Source organism: Crocodylus siamensis, chromosome 1 (assembly GCF_052110815.1).
Source record: "Crocodylus siamensis isolate JL-2025a chromosome 1, ASM5211081v1, whole genome shotgun sequence".
Classification (NCBI taxonomy): Eukaryota; Metazoa; Chordata; order Crocodylia; family Crocodylidae; genus Crocodylus; species Crocodylus siamensis.
Genome location: NC_143395.1, coordinates 196,991,820 through 197,012,867, shown reverse-complemented (window position 1 = coordinate 197,012,867; position 21,048 = coordinate 196,991,820). Strand labels below are relative to the sequence as shown.

Genomic DNA, 21,048 nt, shown 5'->3' with positions numbered 1-21,048 from the left:
GAAGTGCTACAAAGTTTTTCCCATGAATTCAGGTGAAACCCCCTCCATGTATAGCTGGAACAGGGAGGAGGAAGCAATAGAAGTTACAGACTGCAGCTTGAAAAAAAATCTTTTTTATTCACCATTCTTTTTTTTTGTTAGGAATAAACAAACATGGAACAGTCATGGTTCTTCATGGCTACTTACAAGTCATTCTTTTTTTTCAGTAAGAACGGTAATAGTGATTAGCTGTTATTTAATGATCAGTTTCCCAGTTGACCACTGGGACTGGGATCAGTTCCCACCCTGTTGCCAACTTCTCGTGTGAACTTTGATCTCAATGGGAGTTTGAGGATTTGGGCCTTTGTATCTTTGTGCCACAGTTCCCTCTGTGCAAAATGGGGCTCATAATGCTTTTTTTCTATTATCTTTTGTCAGTTTTGGCTATTTAAATGGTGAGTGAATTAAAGCAAGAACAGTCTCTTATCCTGTGATCCGGTATGATGAAGTCCCAAACACAATCTTTGTTTTTGCTGCAAAAAATAGTTATTTTTTTACACTGTGATGGCTATCTTAATGTAATGTCCTAATGGAGAAAAGACAAGCAGGGGGTCTCAGCTCAGTATAGTGAGTTGAGATCAATAGGCTATCCTCTGTTTGTGCCTTATCTTAACTAGCTACACTGAAGTAAAAACAACAGTGTCTTGTCCCAGCTAGGATTTTACATCAAGATTACTATCTCAGTGTTGAAACCATACCTTTTTACAGGCAAAATATAGCCTCTGCTTAAGTCTACCATGTATTGGAGCAGGGTAGTATTGCTTTAAATGGTTTTGAGACCTCTGGTTGCATTTACTGTGTTTTAGAACCTGTTAAGGTCAGTTAGGGCCTTGTTACACGTTACAGTGTGAGCCACACAAATGTTGATTGGCTTAGTGCTAGTTTGCAGTGACACCTTCAGCTTGAGGAGCACATCTGTGGGGAGTGGCCAAACCTTAATGGAACAGAAGTTGGGTTATGTGGTTCAAGAGCTAATCCTGCTGTGGAGTGGTTTAACTTTGAGCCGCATAACAAGTGTTGCTAAAGTATGGTCAATCCAGGGCTTAAGAGCTCCAGGAGCCACCCAAAATTAATGTTGAACAAGGATCTTAGAAAAGCAATGTATGTATATGTATATGCCTAAACCTTTAATGTTTGTGCATAGTTTAATAAATATGATGAGTGGTGTTGGTTTTTCATGTTATTTAACTTTAACATAGGAAGTCACAGTGAAGAAGAGCAGCATGGGAATTTAAGAGCATGAGGAGAGAGAATGGGAGACTGGGGAGAAGAAAAGCTCTGGGAGGTGGCAAGGATTCATTAAATATAGGTAATAAAAGATGCAGTACAAGGTTCTGGTGACAAACCAATGAAGCTTCCCCCTACCCCCCTTCCTTCATTGTTTATATTGTCACCGGATCCTCACAATAGAGTGATAGTTTAGCCTTGTACTTCATGGTTCATTATCTATTATTCTATTTATTAATGCATTCTTGGGTCTTACTGATGTGACAAACCATCCATGCTTTTCTCTTATGGTTTAATAGGATTTTTTCTAAAACCCCTCAATGTTTACATAACCTTGCAATTCACAGTTATCTGTCATTTATTCCCTACTTTACAGGCACTCGATAGAGCTATTACCGTTAAGGTTCTTTCAGCCGGCACATTATAACAGTAGTATATTGCAGATTAATATTCTTCAGTTCTTATAATGAGTGTTTCAGTGAAATCAAATTCAGTGAGCCTTTGGAGGGGCACGTGCACCTAAGTGAATGGGAGCCGTGGTGTATACTGTGTGAATCCTGAGTCAAGAGGGAAGAATTCTTTCTCTTCTCCTTGGTTAAAAAAATTAGATGATCAGGTCCTTAGCTGATGTAAATTGGCACATCTCCATTGCCTTCAGTGGAGGGAATGGGCTACTTTGTTTGATCCTAATGGAGGAGCCAGCTCAAGGTGTCTGAGATCACTATGTAGTCAGAGTATAAGAGAAGTTTTGTATGTGATCAATCATGCAGGCTGGACTGTCAGAGGCACCTGGAGGTGATGTCGGACTCATCACTCCCTCATGCGCCACTGGCTACAGAAACAGATGTCCCATTAGCTCAGTAATGACCAACCTTTTTGGCAAGCATGCCACAAGTTAAGTTGCACCCCAGAAACAGGGAAGAGGTAACTTGGCTCTTGGCAATGCCACCTAACATCTCCTCTCACAGCAACACCCTGCCCCCACTCTGCTCCATGCATTCAGGGGCTGAAGCTCTTTCTCCTCATTGCAATGCCTCTCTTTTCTGAGCAGCTGGGGCTCACATGCCACACACAGCAGCTGCCTGCACCACTTGTGGCACATGTACTGTGGATTGGCCAACCCTGCTTTGGCCACACTAGCCTGTTCCCTGCACTCTTGCCTGAAAATATTGCAGAGAAGGTTGCCAACACAGTACAGAGTCCCATGTAACATGTCTTTCTGCCCAATTGCACCATTAGAAATTTGCTATTGAAGGAGAACCAATGCAAGCAAATGCAATAGAGATAGAAGGCACTCAAGTGACATCACTAGGAACTGGGGGGCTCTTTTCCAGCTATGAAATGTGGCTACTAAAGACCCTAGCAATAAAAGCAACTCCAGTAAGGGGCCTAAATCTTGAGCTCGGCAAATCAAATGGTGAAGAAAAGAAATTAGTTTATTTTCCCTATTCAACTGTCTGTCTTCCCAGTCAACCTGATTGCCAGAAGCACTGATGATGTTGAATTGCAAAAATTTGCCCATAAAAGCCTACACTGTGATAAAATCTTATTCTGTGAAGGCCTCTACACCCAGCTATCAGGTAGCAAGAACATGCTGTCTTTATGGAAGTAGGTTCATCTTCTAGTGGAAGTCTCCATCTTCTCTTAAGAAACAACTAAGTCACACAGCCCCCCAAAAAGTAACATTTGGAATAGTGTTGCCCTTCTGCCATGTGAGAACAGATGATAGGAACTCACAGGTCAACTTCCCAATGGAGGAAAAATTCATGAACTGGAGCTTTTGTAATTTCTTTGTGTGACTTTTTTGACACATATATACACACACATGCATGAACAATGTCCCTGAACAGAGATGATTTCAAATACCATGCAGGCAATCCTCTCTTGCAGAAATCTCATCTGAAACACTAATTCTGGGTTACCTGGTAGCTTCTCTGTTCCCAGAATTGTCTCTGCATAAAGATTTAAACAACAGCTCTCCTGTTGTTTGCCACACTGCCACCAGAGAACTGGAGTTGCAACCAAATAAAAATCTTTGTGGAACCAGGAGTGAAACTGTGCAAGTATATGGCCAGTGGATGTGCTGTCTAATTCTCCCTCAATAGCAGCCATGGAGGTTACTTCATCCTATTGGGAAGCAATATGGGGTTATGTCCTCAGAAATTCCCTTTGTTATTGTTCTCCGTGTATACCATGGCAATGCTTGCTGGCCCACCTGAAATGAATGTTCAGTGTACACTGCTAACAATCTGAATAGATTAGAGGGGAATGCCCAGATATTTGGGTGCTTGCCTTCAATAGAAATTAAGCACCTAAAGAAATATGTTAGAGGAGCTGAGCTAAAGTGTTTTGTCTTGAATCATGTCACAGGCAGGTAAGCAATAAAGAAACAGAAGCCTGGTTCCCTGGGACCACGCTGCCTTGTCACTCATTTTTGCTTTATACAAGGACAGAGCTCTCAACTCAGTCAGGATTTAGCCTTGATAAATTTGTTTAAACACCTTTTATAGAACAAATGACCAAAATTGCCATAGAACTACTTGCTTACATATAAAGGAGTCAGAAGATTGTCATGCTGTGACGTCACATGTTTATTAGCAACGCTCATGAATTAAACTGGAGACCTCATTTATGATTTCATTCATAATCCCTTCAAAATGAGTTAGTACTAGTATGTGATAAGTGGATTATGTGTTAGGCCCAAGTAAAGCCAGCCACAATTAGTGCTTTAATAAACTGGTTGTATGCATTACTAAGAACTCAGTCATGAGGGAATTAACATATTTACAAACCCTAATTAGTAGTTTGTTACTGTGATACCAAATTTAAACAAATCTGTAGCATCACTGACCATCTGGGTTAGAAATCTCAGTTTTGAATTTAATTAGGAAATAGTTGTGACAGATAATTGGTCCTTATTAGTTAGCTAATGATCAGCTTTCCCTTAATTGAAATGAAGATCCCTATCCTGCAGTTTTGTGCAATATATTAGATGCAATGGGGAACAATCAAAAGATGCTCTATCATTTGGGGCTTAGGAAACCACAACAATTGATTAAATGCAAAAATACAGTCTAATGAATAAAATGCAAATGACATAGCTTTAAAAGTATATGACATCTCTGGCAATTAGGGAGTGATTTGTTCACTTTTGTTTCTATTTTTTAACTATAAAAACTACTTCAATCCTGTGTAAAACAAACTAGGCAAGCTCTAGTCTGCAAATGCAATTTTGCTTCCAGCTTCTGCCTCTGGCTAACCTAAAGAGTCAGGCTCTGCTGTGAGCTGTGTACTAAACCCATGACTGATGTAGGTCAGAGTAGTAGAAGTCTAGCTGACTGTCACTCTGTTCTTGTAACTCCTTCTGTCTTTGGTCTTATTGGATATGTTAGGGCTGGTCAAAGACTTTCCTAAATTGTGCTGATTATAGTGAGGCTCATCAGTGAGAAGGAGCAAGATTTTTGTCATTTCATTCATACTCCACTCTCCCAGGGCACACTCCCGACATTTCAAGCATATGGTCACTGATAGATATAAATAATATGGAAGCCCTTGAACAAAGGATGAATGGCAATTCTCTGTAACTAATATGGCCACTCCACTGTCCCTTATTGATTTTAGATACTTGTTACCCCACATTTTTTTATTGTAGGAATATAAATGCATTTGGAATATAAATGCAATAATTATTTGGAAATTCACAAACTGCTTGCCTTATTCCCAGCATTTCTTTAGGATATCCCTGGAGGATCTTTTGGGTTTTTTTAAATTCAGGTTTCATAGTTTTGCAGACTTACCAGTATAGTTTACAGATGCAGCTGTCTGGTTTAGGTACTTAAATGACCCCATCATCCCAGTCACCCCAGTGCAGTGTGAGGTAAAGAAATGCTGTTATTTCCTTTTTACAGATAGAAACCTAAGGAACAAAAGCCATGTCTACCCAGTAAATTTCACATATTCGGCAGCAACAACTTGAAGCATGCTGTGCTGCTCCAGGCAGACGTCACCTAAATTGGAAGTAGTGCAAACAGCAAGCAGGCTAGTTAGCATGGGAAAGCTAATTAGCCGGTCACTGCAGTGCTAATTAGCTTACCCAAAGTACTGGGTGAATGTGGGCTCTGGTTTAGGAGGCAGCCTGCCTGGAGCACCATGTAGACCTGGTCCAAAACACCAAGTCCAAAGTTATACAGAAAGTCTCTGACAGAGCAGCCCAGCTCAGGCCTAGGCTAGCATTGTAACTCTTGGACCATTGCCTGTTGGACAACATAAGGTGCAAAGTTTCTAACCTCGTGGTTTGTGGTACTGACCTTTACGCAGAGCACAACCTGTCAACATTCCTCATATTCATTTTTAAAGACTTTTAACCCCCCCCAATTTTAAAAACATTTCTGATCATATCCCTCTTGAACAGATGCATATAAAAGCAGATTGACTGTAAATTAATGTTTTTCCCCAAAGGTGGAACATAAACCATGATGGTATAAAAAGAACCTGATCTTGTACACTTTGAAAACACTCATTGATTTCAGTGGGTGTTGGGCACATCCATATATAGCAAGTTCTTCGAAGCAAGGACTCCTTTTTTGTGCCTCCTCCAGCAGTGAGCCAATTGCTGGCTCATCCTAATGGGGAAGAAGATAAGTATCATTTCCTGCAAACCTTCTTACAGTACAAGTGAGCGTCTCAAGCTTACAACTGAAGTTTAGATAGTTCTTTAAAAACACAGGCTGCAATTCTTAATTAATTTTCACTTTGTCTCTTTATAGCTCTCTGCAGGACTCTAGATATTAGAATTCCTGGTAAGCCTCTCAGATGAAAGCAAAACATATACACTGAAAATAATAAACAAGCAAATTGCTGCTGTTTTAACATTACTTGATATTGAGAAACTCTTTATATATTATAATGGACAATGAAGTTTCTGTAGGGGCTGTAAATCACTTAATGTTGAAAGGAAATCCCAGATGGCTTTATCAGTCACTGTGTAAAATTGTTAGAGATCTCCACCAGCTAATAAATTTGATTTGGGGTTTGTTTTGCTGGCATTTGCTCAAACCCTCTGAGAACTATAGTTACTGTATTCTTATACAGTATTTGAATTCAAAATTGCAATGCCTGTTTTGCTATCCTCTGGGAGTGAAAATAAAACTCTCAGCTAGAATATGAATGTTAGTTGTTTTTCTTAGTAAACTGGTACATTATTATTTGAGGAGATATAGTGTTTGACAAAACCATTTATTTTGTTTCAAATATTTTATTGAGTAATAAAACTAGTTTACATTGCTGCCACATATGGGGATTTGTGCCTGTTAATATGGAAGGGAGGCAAGGAAAGAAAGCAGTGTCCCTGCTCCACTGTTTTTCACTTTATAATCCTAGTCTCCCCACCCTTTGTCTTTAATACCATGCAAAATGCAACAGATAAAAAGGCTAGATACAGCCCAGAACAAGAATTGATGGAAGATCTGCACTGTTCCTGGATTAGTGGCAAGTATCACTGTGACAAGAAACTGGGGCTGATTAGGAATTTTATTTTCCTACTTGTGAAGAATATCAGTGAAAACAGAAAAAGATTTTATTTCTGTAAACATGTTTTTCTTCCAAACATTTTAGATTTTTGTTGAAAGAAGGAATACTTGAAAATGTGAGGGGTTTCAGTATCTGAATAGTGACAAATATTTAGGTTTTAGCAGAAATGTTTCTACACGGTTTAGCCAAAATTGTACCTTTTTTCATGGAAATTTTTGTTATCATTTAAAACAAAATGATAATAGTTTCATAGTTTCATAGTAGCTAGAGTCGGAAGGGACCTAGGTAGATCATCTAGTCCGACCCCCTGCCTTAGCAGGAAAGAGCACCGGGGTCAGATGACCCCGGCAAGGTGCTCATCTAACTTCCTTTTAAAAATCCCCAGGCTAGGAGCCTGCACCACTTCCCCTGGAAGCTGGTTCCAGGCCCTAGCCGCCCTGACTGTGAAGTAGCGCCTCCTAATATCTAATCTAAACTTACCCTCCGCCAGTTTGTGACCGTTATTCCTGGTCACTCCTGGCAGCGCACGGGGGAACAGGGACTCCCCCAATACTTGCTGATCCCCCCTGACCAGTTTGTAGCAGGCCACAAGGTCCCCCCTTAACCTTCTCTTGTGGAGGCTAAACAGGTTCAGGTCCCGTAGCCTATCCTCATAAGGCCTGCCCTGCTGACCCCTGATCATACGAGTGGCCCTCCTCTGAACTCTTTCCATATTGTCCACGTCCCTCTTGAAGTGTGGCGCCCAGAACTGGACGCAGTACTCCAGCTGCGGCCTGACCAGTGCCGCATAGAGGGGGAGGATCACCTCCCTGGACCTGCTCGAGATGCATCTGTGGATGCATGACAGGGTACGGTTGGCCTTCTTGACTGCCTCCCCACACTGCCGGCCCATGTTCATCGTGGAGTCAATGACGACTCCAAGATCCTTTTCCGTCTCTGTGCTGGCAAGAGGGGAGTTCCCCAACCTGTAAGTGTGGTGCCGGTTCTTCCTCCCCATGTGCAACACCTTGCACTTATCAGTGTTAAACCCCATCCTATTCTGATCCGCCCACCGTTGCAACCTGTCAAGGTCAGTTTGTAGCCTATTGCACCCTTCTAGTGCACCCACATCCCCCCACATCTTAGTGTCATCAGCAAACTTGAACAGGGTGCTTTCTACCCCCTCATCCAAGTCACTGATGAAGATGTTGAACAGTGCGGGCCCGAGGACCGAGCCCTGCGGAACCCCACTGCCCACGTCCTTCCAGGTCGAGAAGAACCCATCCACTACCACCCTCTGGGTGCGGCCCTCCAACCAGTTGGCGACCCATTTGACCGTGTGGGCATCGACACCACAGTCTCCCAGCTTTTTGATGAGGACAGGGTGAGAGACAGTGTCGAAAGCCTTCCGGAAGTCCAAAAAGACTACATCCACAGCAACCCCTGCGTCTAATGATTTGGTGACCTGATCGTAAAAGGCCACCAGGTTGGTCTGACAAGACCTGCCACTGATGAACCCATGTTGGTTGCCCCTGAGCATGCATTCCCACGCAAGGCCCTCCTGGATGTGTGCCAGGATAATTTTTTCAAAGAGCTTACCCGGGATTGAGGTAAGACTAACTGGCCTGTAATTTCCCGGGTCCTCTTTTTTTCCCTTTTTGAAGATAGGGACCACATTGGCCCTCTTCCAGTCCTCCGGCACCTCGCCAGAGCACCACGAGTGCTCATAGAGCCGTGCCAGGGGTCCCGCAATGACCTCAGCCAGTTCCTGTAGAACCCTAGGGTGAAGATCGTCCGGACCAGCGGACTTGAACACGTCCAGCCTCTCCAGAAGTACCCTAACTAACTCCTCGCTAACCCTTGGCCCAGGCGTGTCTCTCTCGGGGCCCGAGGGGGGCCCAGCAGGGAGGTGGCTGAACTGGTCCCTACTTAGGAAGACAGAGGCAAAGAAATCGTTAAATATGTTAGCTTTGTCATCTGGCGTGATGACTAAGTTGCCCATCGTGTCCTGCAGGGGCCCCACATTACCCGGGACCCTCTTTTTACCCCCTATGTATTTGAAGAAGGACTTCTTATTGTCCTTAATCCGGGAAGCTAGTCCTATCTCCAACTCTGCCTTGGCCCTCCTGACTGCCCCCCTACATCCTCGGGCGACTATAACATAGTCCTTCTTGGCGATGACCCCATCTCTCCATTGGGTATATGCCTCCCTTTTAGCAAGGAGACATTCCCGGATGCTCTTAGTGAGCCATGGGGGTTTATGTGCCCTCCTGCTCCCTTTGACCCTTGTTGGGATTACCTCCCTTTGGGCATGGAGGATCGTCTCCTTAAGGAGCAACCACTCACCTTCGACATCCGATTCCCTTCCCCTCTGGGTCCTCAGCGCTTCCCCAACGATCCTCCTTAGCTTGTTGAAGTCAGCCCTCCTAAAGTCTAGGGCTGTTGCCTTGCTGCAGCTCTTTGCCACCTTACGCTGGATGGTGAATTCCAGCAAGCGATGATCACTGTCTCCCAGGTGGCCCATCACCCGCAGCCCCCTCACCAGGTCATCACCCATGGCCAGCACCAGGTCCAACAAGGCATCTCCCCTGGTGGGACTGTGCACCTCCTGGGTTAGATGGAGGTCCTGCACTCTGGCTAAGAACCGACGTGAGCGATCAGACTTGGCTGACTGCTCCTCCCAGCAGATGTCTGGGAAGTTCAGGTCCCCCATGATGACCACATCCTTAGCTCTCACTGCCTCTGTAAGCTGACCTAAGAATTCCTGGTCGAGCTCTTCTCCCTGGTTGGGAGGTCTATAGTAGACTCCCACCGTTAAGTCTCTCTCCCCTGGACTGCCTTTTACTCTAACCCAGAGCACCTCAGAGTGCCCCCCCTCTACCCCCTTGCTAATTAACGAGGAAGTATATTCCTCCTTGATGTAGAGTGCTACTCCTCCACCTTTCCTTCCTATCCTGTCCTTCCTGTATAGCCTATAGCCCTTGACACTCACCGCCCAGTCATGCGATGAGTCCCACCACGTTTCTGTGATCCCTACTATGTCAGGGCTGGTGACAGCTAGGAGGAGGGCGAGTTCCTCCTGCTTCTTCCCCATACTTCGAGCATTCGTGCAGAGGCATTTGAGGCCTTCAACGGTTGTGCCCACTGACCCCCTAGTCTCAGCAATGCCCCGTCCCCCATCGCTTACCTGTTTCTCCCTTTTGACCATTGGTCTGGGCTCGCTGGCTGTTGCTGGGCCTGGTAGTTCATCGTCTCCTCCGCCCTCATCTTCCCCCTCCCCCGACGAGCCTAGTTTAAAGCCCGCCGAAGGAGGTTCACCAACCTGGAAGAGAACACACGCTTACCTTTAGGGGAAAGGTGGAGCCCATCCCATCCCAGCATGTCTCTCATCACGATGTGCCGGTCATGGCTGAGGAAGCCAAAGCCCGCCTCGAAGCACCATTCCTGTAGCCTCCAGTTGGTCTCCGCAATGCACATCTCGTGACGTCTGCCGCGTCCGCTCACTGGCAGGATGGAAGAGAAGACCGCCTGTGCGCCCATCTCCCTCAGCACGCCTCCCAGAGCATGGTAGTCCTCCATCAGGCGATCAGGGGCTCTCCTGGCCGCATCGTTAGTACCCACATGGACAAGGACCATGGGGTAATAATCGGTGGGCTGGATGATGGACTGGAGCATCCCCATAATATTTCCAATTAAATATTTCCAATTAAAACATTATATCAGACTATTTTCTTCTTAGTTCCTCCTTTCTTTGGGCAGGTAGTACTTTGCCTCTGTCGTTCAGCAGTAAAATATGGCACTTCTTTCTGCTGCTCTACAAGTACTAGCCAGCTAGTGCAGGGCAGGGAGCCAGTGTTCTGTCCCCTGAACTCACCTGGTATAGAGGAAGCAGGACTCCTTCCTGATCTGAACTAAAGTCTAGGGGCTTAAGTTTTGCTCCTTCATGTGGGTGTCTAGCAAATTGCAAGCATAAGCCAAAGGTAAAGTGAACTAAATAATCCCAAGTAAATGAAAGCCCAAGGGTGGGCTTTTCAAGGGAGTTGAGCCATGCAGTATACACCTATTTCAATGGCAGTGGGATGGCTAAATCCTCTAGGTCAGCTCTGAACAGTACAGTACCTCTAAGGATACATAATTTCACTATGAGACTTCCTCCCTAGGGAGAACACATGTCCATGGGCCAGATCCCATGCACCACAGGCCTCATGCAGTGCAGAATCAGTATGAGGGGTCAGTCTGTGGGTGAAATCCTGTGCGCCAGCACAGGCCTTGTCCTGGATCCAGCTGCAGAGTGACCCTGCCTGCCAGTGACACATAGGTCGGGTGACCATATGGGACATTGTGAAATTCAGGACACTGCAGTGTCAAGGCAGCAGTGGCAGCATTAATTGTTGCAGCTCTGGACTCTGACAGTGATTAACACTGCTGGCACTCTCCTACTGCCAAATTTTCAGACCTGGGGCAGCTCAGTGAGCTGGATGACATGGGGCCCATCATGGCCTGGATCTGGCCCACAGGGCATTGCTTGAGCACCAGGGGTGTGCAAAATGGGCCCTATTCAATTCAGATTCAGCCTGAATCGGTGACAGTGATATGATTCATTGATTCGGATCACTGTCCCTGATTTGATTCAGCTGAATCCAAATCTGAAGATTCGATGCTGATTCGGAGAATCAGCGATTTGGACATAGGCAGAGTTTTTTAAATGATTTTTTTTTACATACCTTGAGGTACCAGGCATGGCTTATGAATGCTGCAATGCTGGGGCTCCTGGAGCATCCCACAGGAGTGCAGGAGGGGTCTCACACATGCTCTGTGGCGAACCCAGAAGTGGACCAGAAGTACTTCCAGTCCACTTCTGGGTCTGCCAATGAGCACTCGGGGGGGCCCCTCCGTGCCCACCCAGCTCAACGATTGGCTGCAGGGTGCTCCAATCCCCCCCCAAACCCAGGAGGCATCAGTTGCCAAGCAAGGGGGGGCATGGGGAGGAGCGGGGAGCCCTGTGTGCTCCCTGGTGGACCAGGAATTGGACTGGAAGTGCTTCTGGTCCACTTCTGGGTCTGCTGGCTGAGTGCTCTGGGGACCCCCCTGCACTTCTGTGGGAAGCTCAATGCGCCCCAGCATTGCAGCTTTCACAAGCCACCTGGTACCTTGAGGTATGTAGAAAAATGATTTAAAGCTGTGTCTATGTCTGAATTGCCAGAACTTTCTGAATCGATTCAGAGGGTTCCAATTTGATTTGGAGAGATTAAAGGGTCCTCTGATTCGATTTGGATTTGGACATTTGGCCACTGAATTGGCTCAGATCTCTGCCAAATTGAATCAGGGACCAAAGCTTCACGCAGCCTTTTAAGCACCATTCTAGTTCACTTCCCCTGTGGGTCTGATTATTATTTCCCACTGAAATATCTTCCTCTAGCCTTCTAGGCTTTTTCCTTAAGCCCTTTCATTCTAAGCAACAGCCAGAGCTGGAGAGGTAAGTTTGCCATGGGCAACAGATACAGAGGTCACATAGTGTTTCTGACTGTATTTTGATGCTGTACCCATGTGCTCGAGGCAATCCTGACCTAATCCATTGCACCTGAGAGCAGGGTCATGAGACTGCCCAAGCTGCAGACCCAGTACCAGGCAGGAGCAGCTCTAGAAGTACTGAGCACCAAAGTAGGTGTGTGTATGAAAGGAAGGTTGTTTTTCACTTAAGAAACTGGGCTGGCACTCAAGGCCTTATGTCAAGTCTTGGCTTTTTCCAGGGACTCCCTCTATTGCACTGGTAAGTCACTTACTGTCTCCATGCCTCAGTTTCTTAGCTGTAATATGGGAGTGATAGTAATTCCTTCCTTCCACCCTTTGGCTGTCTTGTTTATTGCCATTTCCATCTCTTGGGCAGTGTCTGAAAAGTGCATAACACAAATGTGTTTGGAAAGTGTATAACATATTGGGGCCTGCAGGTGATATACATAACATGTCTTTCATAATGCAGGATTAGCTTTCTCTCATTTTTGCTCTAAAAACATGTAGTAACAATGGATTTAGTAACATATTAAGATCTGTTCTCAAGCCCCCTGAAATTAGATCATAAGGGGCAGATTTATTAAACAAGTCAAGTACTAGCTGTTACCACTGTAAACTTCTCTTTTACACAGGCTGGACCTAGTGAACTTTCAGTTTATGCCCTGCGTTTGGGACCAGGAGAGGAAATCATCACCTCTTTGTTAAAATTTGTGGAGGATAAGCAGCTAAAAGCTCCATTTGTCATGACTTGTGTGGGCAGCATCACCAAAGCAACGCTGAGACTGGCAAATGCCACTGCTTCGAATACTAATCAGGTACCTGATATGTCTAGTGATGTTGCAGCCATGCATATAGATAAAATGGTGCATATACAGAGTGTTCTGGGGATGTGTTCTGGCTTCCTAATTATCTCATGATAAAGTAGAAGGGATAAATGCACAGCAGGATGGAGCTGGCAGAGATCTCTTCAGTGGTTTATACCAGCTGAGGAAGTGGCCTAAAGTGAAGAAATGAGAGCAGATAACCTGATCTGTTCGAAATTTAGCCACAGGAACACATACGCTATAATTTCACTATACCTGTTTTATTGTCTTCAATTAAACCGGGCACATCTACATGAGACATTTATTGTGCATTAGACTAATTAGCTGCTCAGTAAACATCTCAGTGTCTACATGTGTGCCCCTATTAAGCTGGAGTAAACTAATTTACTCTGCAGTCCTGCTGCAGAGTAAAAAATTCTACAGCAGCGCACGTGTAGATGCCACCCTGGGTGCTTAAGGGCATGGGCTTCCTGCCAGTTAGTCCTATACTGAAGCACTTTCATGCCCCATCCAGCCCCTCTGCAGCACTTTATGCTAGGGGGACCAGACCCAGACTGGCAGTCTGACCCCCCAGGCCCCTGCCACCTGGGGCTGCTCCGACCCGGCTCAATTTGCTGTGATCCCAGGCACGTGCAAATAGCAATAAACTCCAGAATTAATTGTTCCAGAGTTTATTGCTTTGCATTAATTGTACATGTATATGAACCCACTGGTAGTTAAATTTAATGGTACTAACACTGTATTTGGGGATATTGTGACCCTAGGTATGGGTGTCCCTTAACAGGCTTGCATAAACAGTAAGATGGATTCCTGTTAATGGGTAGAGAAGTTGACTGTCTTGGTGTCTGAAACTTGCCTTTCTCAAGTTCCTGCTCTACCTCTATTCAGAAGTACCCATCAGCCACAAGGGCTGCAGAATGTAGACTCTTTCTCTGCCAGTTCTGGCGACCCAAAGGTGAAGGAAATGCAACCAGTGGGAGATTCCTGAGACTGGGCCTAGAGGATTACAGTCATATAATGTATGCTGCTTCACTTAGGGGTGATCTGCAGTCAATTGAAGTCAATGGGAAACTGAAATTGTTGTTCTTTTTATTGTTATTACAGCAGTGTGTAGAGGCCCCAGTTGAGATCTGGGCCATATTGGGCTAGGTGTTGTACAGACACTTCACAGAAATAGGTTCTGCCCTGGAGAGTTTACAGCCTAATAGGAAAATACCTGGAGGGAAAACTGAGGCATGGAAAAAAAGAAGTGATTTGCCCAGGGCCTCTCAGTGTTTTATTTGTAGAGAGAAGACAGCCCAAATGATCTATTCTTTTTTTTTTTAGATATGTTGCTTTTACTAGGTTTTTATATCCTGGGTTTTTGGTTTGGGGTTTTTTGGAGGGAAGAGTGATCTGCTAGGGGAAGGTTCTTTTTTACCAAAAAAAGAATTTTAAACCATGCTGTTGAGTCAGATTATTATTATTTTTAATTGATAATAATTTCCCGTCTCTTGAATCCACATACACAAGATGTGGATTCACAACAGCTGTGAATTATTTCTAAGACATGTAGCTATGTCTGCATAATATCACCTTCTTCTTAGTGATATGAAAACACTGCAAAGCCTATGTTCTCAACTGAAACAAGTGATTTGGGGTCCCAGGGGACCGACTTGGTAGTTGTTAAAGGGGGCTTGTTTTTCAGAAGGTGCTGGGTACCTACCTTTGATAAGCAATCCCCTTTCAGGGGTCTCAGGCTGAGCACCCAGAAACCAGATCCCTCCAAGTCATTGTTTGGTTTTGAAAATGTAACCACTGTGTATGCATTCATGTGTGTATGTAGGCAGGGGTGTGTGTGCATACATGTGCGTGTGTTTAAGGGATGTATATGCATGCTTGCTTGTGTATGAGTGTACATGCTGTCATGGGCACATAATGTCACTGGGTAGCAACAAACTATCCCAAGACAATGAGTTTTCCCTGGGAGTTCACATTTACCGCACAGGATCTTTTGCATTTGGCTGAAATATTCCTTGGCTGCCAGACAAATTAAAAGGAGTCCTGTGAGTCATGAAGGATGAAAAACTCAGTCTTTGAGCTGGCTGTCAGAGTGCTCCCTTGTCACCATCTGAGTCACAGTTGCAATAGAAGCTGTTTACAAAGACATTAAAAACTGACAGGTTGGTATTTTACTGGTAGTTCTCTGTATCGCCACTCTGGCTATGGCCTGGTCAAGACTGTCTAGCAGTGCTACAGAGGCTGTGAGGGCAGGAAGGGAGTCCTCTAGTCCTAAACTGTTATTCTTTTGATGATTACATGGTGACATTGGTCCTCAAAGGGAATCCAATTCATCCCACCACAGCACATGACTGCTGCAATGATGCTTCTTGACAAATGATGGATTAATGCTTGGAAAAACTGGGGTTCTTTGGGAGGATTAATGAGAAGTTACAAAGGAGAACATTGCAAATGACTTTGGCACTAATTTCCATCCAACAAAGTCCCCAGAAATTGAGATCAGAGTGGAGAGGGCTACACCACTGAGGAAATATAACCTTATTGCAATAGGCAGATGAGAGCTGGACACATTTGTTCATGCCTTCACAGTGCCTGTGTGACCTTGATTAAGCCACATCTTGATGCCTCTCTTTCTCTGCGTGTGAACTGCAATCTTTCCCTGCCACAAAGAGGTGTTATGAGACTTCCAGGAGCTCAGTGACATTTGCGAGGCACTCTTGAATTCTGTCACTGGGCAGCATTTTGTGATTGTGAATTCTGAAGTCGAGAGTAGGCTGGAATTATGCCAGGTATAGTTTTCAGTCTTTTGAGGAGGAGTCCCAGTTAAGATAGCAGGTCAGAGCGAAGCATAGTCCTGTCCTGTCCCAAGTCGCCCATGCTCTGAGGGTTGAATTTGAATGCTCAGTAAATATTTTCTGTTATGATGAATACAGCTAATTGGACTGCTTGCTAGCATTAGCATCCTGCACATTCACTCAGACCTTTAGCTTTCCCAGTTGTGACCTGCCCAATTGTTACTGTAGCTTAAACAGTATGAGCTATGTTCTCAAAGCCAGCAGCTGTGCCTACTAAAATGCTTACACACTTGTTGGATCCACAAACCCTTCCAGTCATGCCTCACCACCGCCCGCCCCAGCAATATAGTTAGTAGGCTGCTTACCTAGACCCTTCCTTTCACCCCATCCCTGTGCTCTGAGATCTGGGCCTAAGTGCTTTTTCTTGGACAAGTATTTCACGTGCTTCGAATATATAAAAGTAGAGCTTCTTGCAGAAGCATTGAAGAGCTTTTCCAAAAAGGGAATGGCAAATTTGGGTACCTCCATTTTTGGATGCCCAGCTTGAGGCTTCTTAAGTTCTTTGAGTTAAAATTTTCCAAAGTAGCCACTTGATTCAGGAATCAGTTGGAATCTGTGGGAGTTAGACACTGAAGGCCTTTGAGAGTTTAGCCCTTAGGCTACATTTGCTTGAAAATTATTGGCTCTTAAGGACAAGGGGTTTGAAGTAACTAGCCATACAAATAGGTGCCTGGTGAGATTTTCAGAAGTGCATAGGTACCTTACTCTCAGTATACTATTGGCTATAATGGAGTGTGTAGTGTGTGTGATTTTTTTTTTTTTTTTTTCATGAGATGAGGTTAACCTGACTTAGGCACTGGAACAGGGGCTCCTAGTCCTTGTTACCCAGAGGAGTACAGGTTGCAGGCTGTGGGCTGCAGAGTGGCAGATTGCAGAGCTGAAATCCAGATAAACAGCAGTTTGAAACCCCTGCACCCTATCAGGAGGGGGAAAGGAACAATGAACCGCAAGCTGCAGACATCAAGGTAGCCTTGAGGAGCCAGCCTGGGGTAGCCAGCTAGCACGGGGTTTGGTTGTGTTATACATACACTCTGGGTGGGGGCAGCGGCTAGACATTTTATTTTTATTAAATTAATAGCTTTGTTTGTGTTAGTCATGAGGCCTGGTGTGGCTTTAATGAGGAGTAGAGAGACCACTACTGGCACCTGGGGAAATCACTGCCCATTTGGTTTAGTTGATTTAAGGCAGAGACTGTGGACCCAAGAGGGGGGGCGAATATGAGGACAGAGAGCCCAGCTAAGGCAAGATACCCTGCAAGGGTTCAGCACGTTACAGACATGGCCAGAGGTGGCCCAACAATGAGCAGGGCTGAATGATGCACCTAAGGTGTCACTCTGGTAGGTTGGGGGCTGCATCCTAAATGTATATTAATCAACAACAAGGCGTGGCCAGTGAGGATGTGGCAGCACTGTGATGAGCCAGAGTAGGAAATAGGTCACTAGAAAATGCCCAGACCTCTGGGGAGGCATCAGTTCCATTATAAGCACCTTATTCCAGGAGAGGGCTCACAGCTGAGAATCCCAAGTGGAGAGAGATGTCCTCTCCAGCCCACAGTTAGGCATCTTTCATGAGCACTACTTATGCACCTGAAAGTTATGAGAGATATCCTGAGCCTGAAATGTCAACACCCTTTTTGAAAATGTTTTTAGGCATCTAAGCTAAGTAGGCACTTTTGATAATCTCACACTTCCTTTCATGTTATTCCAGAGAGATTGGTTGTCAGCCATGTTGCATTGCCTTTAGAAAAAATGGGGTTAGGTACTGGAATGTGAATTCACTCATGTATCTGTTCCTAGCAGCCAACTTTCATTTCTACTGATTTCAATTGTGGTTTTGTTTTCAAGATTATTCATCTAAACAAGAGGTTTGAAATTGTTTCCTTGGTCGGTACCCTGAACAAAGTGCCTCACCTCCATATATGCCTGTCAGATGAGGATGGTCACACTGTCGGAGGGCATGTTCTCAGTGACTTGGAAGTCTTCACTACAGCTGAAATAGTGATCGGCGAATGCAAAAGCCTGCATTTCACCCGGGAGATGGATGGTCGCACAGGTTTCCCAGAACTTATCATTAGCGCTCGCTCTGAAAAAGCTTAGTGAGTCCAAGCCTGTAAATTATGTGCCATTCCTCAAAACCAGTGGATTAAATAAATGGGGTTGGAGCATGCCTTTCTTGCTCTTAGCTTTAGCTTATTGATTCAGACATATTTCCACACAGAGAATAATCAATTCGTCAGCGGATGGACAGAATAAAATAATTTCAGGCAAACTCTTCAAATGACTTGTCATTAATTTGCCTTTTTCCAGTACTTGTTCACTCCAAACAAGATGCATTTAGCTCCCTCCAAGTATTAACTGAGTTGTGCTCTAGGGATTTTCTGGGACTGATTGACCAGGAAGGACGGGGGGTGGAGGGGGCTGGGGAGGGCTAATGAATGCACTATGTTTGCTCATCTTTACAGAGTCACTTATTACCACTAATTGGGAGGGACAGTTCAAACAAGCACAGAGAAGCAGTTGTCACATAAGCGTGACATGGTTTTAAAGAGGCAGTCAGGGGCGACTGCACTGACTGGTCCTGGCCCCTGAACTCCTGCTGTATCCTGGCTGGAAGCCTAACACATATCCTACTCAGAGTGGAGCCTTTGTCAGGAAGCCCTATTAGAAGTCAGCGGTCTTAAGAAATCTGGGCAAGACAAGTCATTTCAGGGAGCTATAGACAGACATGCAGCTGTCTGGGACACTTAGAAAGTCAACAGCTGACGGAAGGGGTGGACTGCTGGCTTGGCTGTAAATGGGTTTAAAGATGTGATCAGAATTAATTTGTGCTGCATAGTTTGGAGCTGTTTTCTTAAAAGAGTTCCTTTGACTTAGGATACTTGGTGGCGCGAGGAACCAGATATGATTATTAGGACACATTTTGCACGTGGTTTGACAATGGTGTGGTGACACCTTTTGATTATTTCCTATGCTTCCCGCTTTGCTGAATGCAAAAATGTTAATTTCTCTCTCTCTCTGTTTTGTGGGGACAATATCTCCTTCCACACACACATATATTTCATGTTTCCAAGTTATTTTTACTTTAAAGTGTTCATTTCTGATACTCTCTGTCATTCAGTGTTGCTTTCCCTAATTAAAACCACTTGGATTATCCTGAAATTTTTTTTCCAGCCTCATATGAAATTGACTTCAGTTCCAGGATCAGTATGTTATGCTGGTTGTTCCATGGATTTTTATTGTGGAAAGTAATCTGAAAAAGATATACTGGGGAATAACAACACAGTATGGTCTACCTGCTACATTTGCGTTCAAGACAAGTTGTTAAACGGGAAAATATAGTAGATGTGATTATAAGGCTCTTGTGATGTCATATGGGCACGTGAATGTATGTAAGGGAAGAAGCCTTGTGAAAGAGTAAGGTATTATATTAGGTTATAACTATGCAAACACTATGAAGGGGCTATTCATAAAGCAATAGGCAGGCTAGAATGAAAAGGCTAAGTTCTCCTTCTCCTGGCCATCCAGTCCTGTGCCCTCATTTTCCACCATTCTGCATCATTCTGACCATACAAATTATTATTAGCTGCATTGTGATGGGTGTTGTACAGTCATGCAGTTTAAAGCCCATTTTTACTGCAAGTGTAGTGTAAAAGGAACTCAGGGTAGATGAGAACTGGACCCTAATGCCCAGATCCATTAACTACCCGAGGCCAGATTCTGTTCTACCTATTAGACGTCTGAGAGGTCTTCAGTGCCTAAATATGATTCTTTCTCACTCTGCTTGGGTCCCTGAAAATCTAGGAATACAAAAGGTGGGTGGGTCCTCCTCCTTCTCACTGCTTTTTTGTGATTCAGTCTTAAGGCTAGGTAGATGAGGCATTATAAACATACACACGCTAATGCCGTGGTTTTCAAGCTGTGGTCTACAGAACCCTGGGGTTCCACACTAGATCATCAGGGGTTCCACAAAGATATTGGGGGTTGTAGTATAGCAGGCTGGGAGGTAGTGTGTGGCAATTTCCAGGTCGGGTCACCTGGCTCTGCATCAGTTTAAACAATCCACAGAGCCAGGGATAGGGGCTCTGCAGTGGAAGCAATATAAAAGGGTTCTGTGACTTTTAGGAAGCTTGAAAATCCTAAGTCAGGGCTTAAGCAATAGGTGAAATCAGATCTGGCCCCAACTGCCTATTGATTTCTATGGGAATTAGACTCCTAGATATCCTTATGGATCCATCACTAAGTGTTTGCAGGATCAGGCCAAAATAAATGGCAATGCTGGGCCCATGTGTAGTAAGACTGTGTTTACCCATATCTGTTTCTGGAGACATAAGTATAAGGCCTGACTACAGTGAGTGTTGCTGGTTTATAGCACCATCCTGGATCAGGCCCTACCTGTGTCAAGCAGAAGGCAGGATAGGAAGACACATTGTAGACTAATTAAATCAGTGATGCATAATCTTTCATGAGAGCTGTGGCCTCCCTGATTTATTTAAGGATAGTCTGAATCTTGTTCAATTATTAGTCTTCTTGTCCTCCATTGACAGTTCTCCCAGGCCCTATGGAGAGGTCTTTGCTGGACTTTGAGTGGCTTGGGGATGAGAGGGACTGGGTTAAGGGGCAAATATTTCAACCCCCCTCTCCCCGCTTTCCAAATAACACCTACCTACAGCAGAGACTGCTCAGGGAAGGTAATTCGGCCTTGGGCTTTTCTGCACAATGAGAAGGAGTCCCTGGAACACAGTTACCAGGAATATTCCATGATAGTTCAACTTCACTGGATCCCCTTTACCAGGCAGGGAGAAAAAGGAAGGGCATCTTGGACACAGTGTTGACCTGTATACCATGGGCAGTCATTGCTTCCTTCAGGGTCTCCATTGCTATTGGGGAGGTCTGCAGCTTCATCCAAGGGCTGTCCTACAGGAAAGTAAACCCCACTCCCCAACCAAACAATGTTTTGGATCCACACACATTCCCCCTACCCTTTTCAGTCCATGGGGTTGCTTTTGCCATTGGGAGGTCCTGTCCTATTCCATGAGTACTTGTTTATTACGTGACAGAACATTAATTCTGATTAGATTTTAGTCA

General features: G+C 44.8%; 1 protein-coding gene across 1 annotated transcript in view; it reads left to right on the top strand.

Moving 5' to 3' along the window:
* Positions 1-18,227, top strand: part of LOC149873850 (uncharacterized) — a gene marked incomplete at its 5' end in the record, with an annotated part of 60,080 nt that extends 41,853 nt beyond the window's left edge. The window contains 2 exons of the mRNA XM_090031559.1: positions 12,918-13,100; positions 17,809-18,227. Of these exons, the coding sequence (XP_089887685.1) occupies positions 12,918-13,100; positions 17,809-18,060 (435 nt within the window). The remainder of the gene's footprint in view (positions 1-12,917; positions 13,101-17,808) is intronic.
* Positions 18,228-21,048: the final 2,821 nt, after the last annotated feature.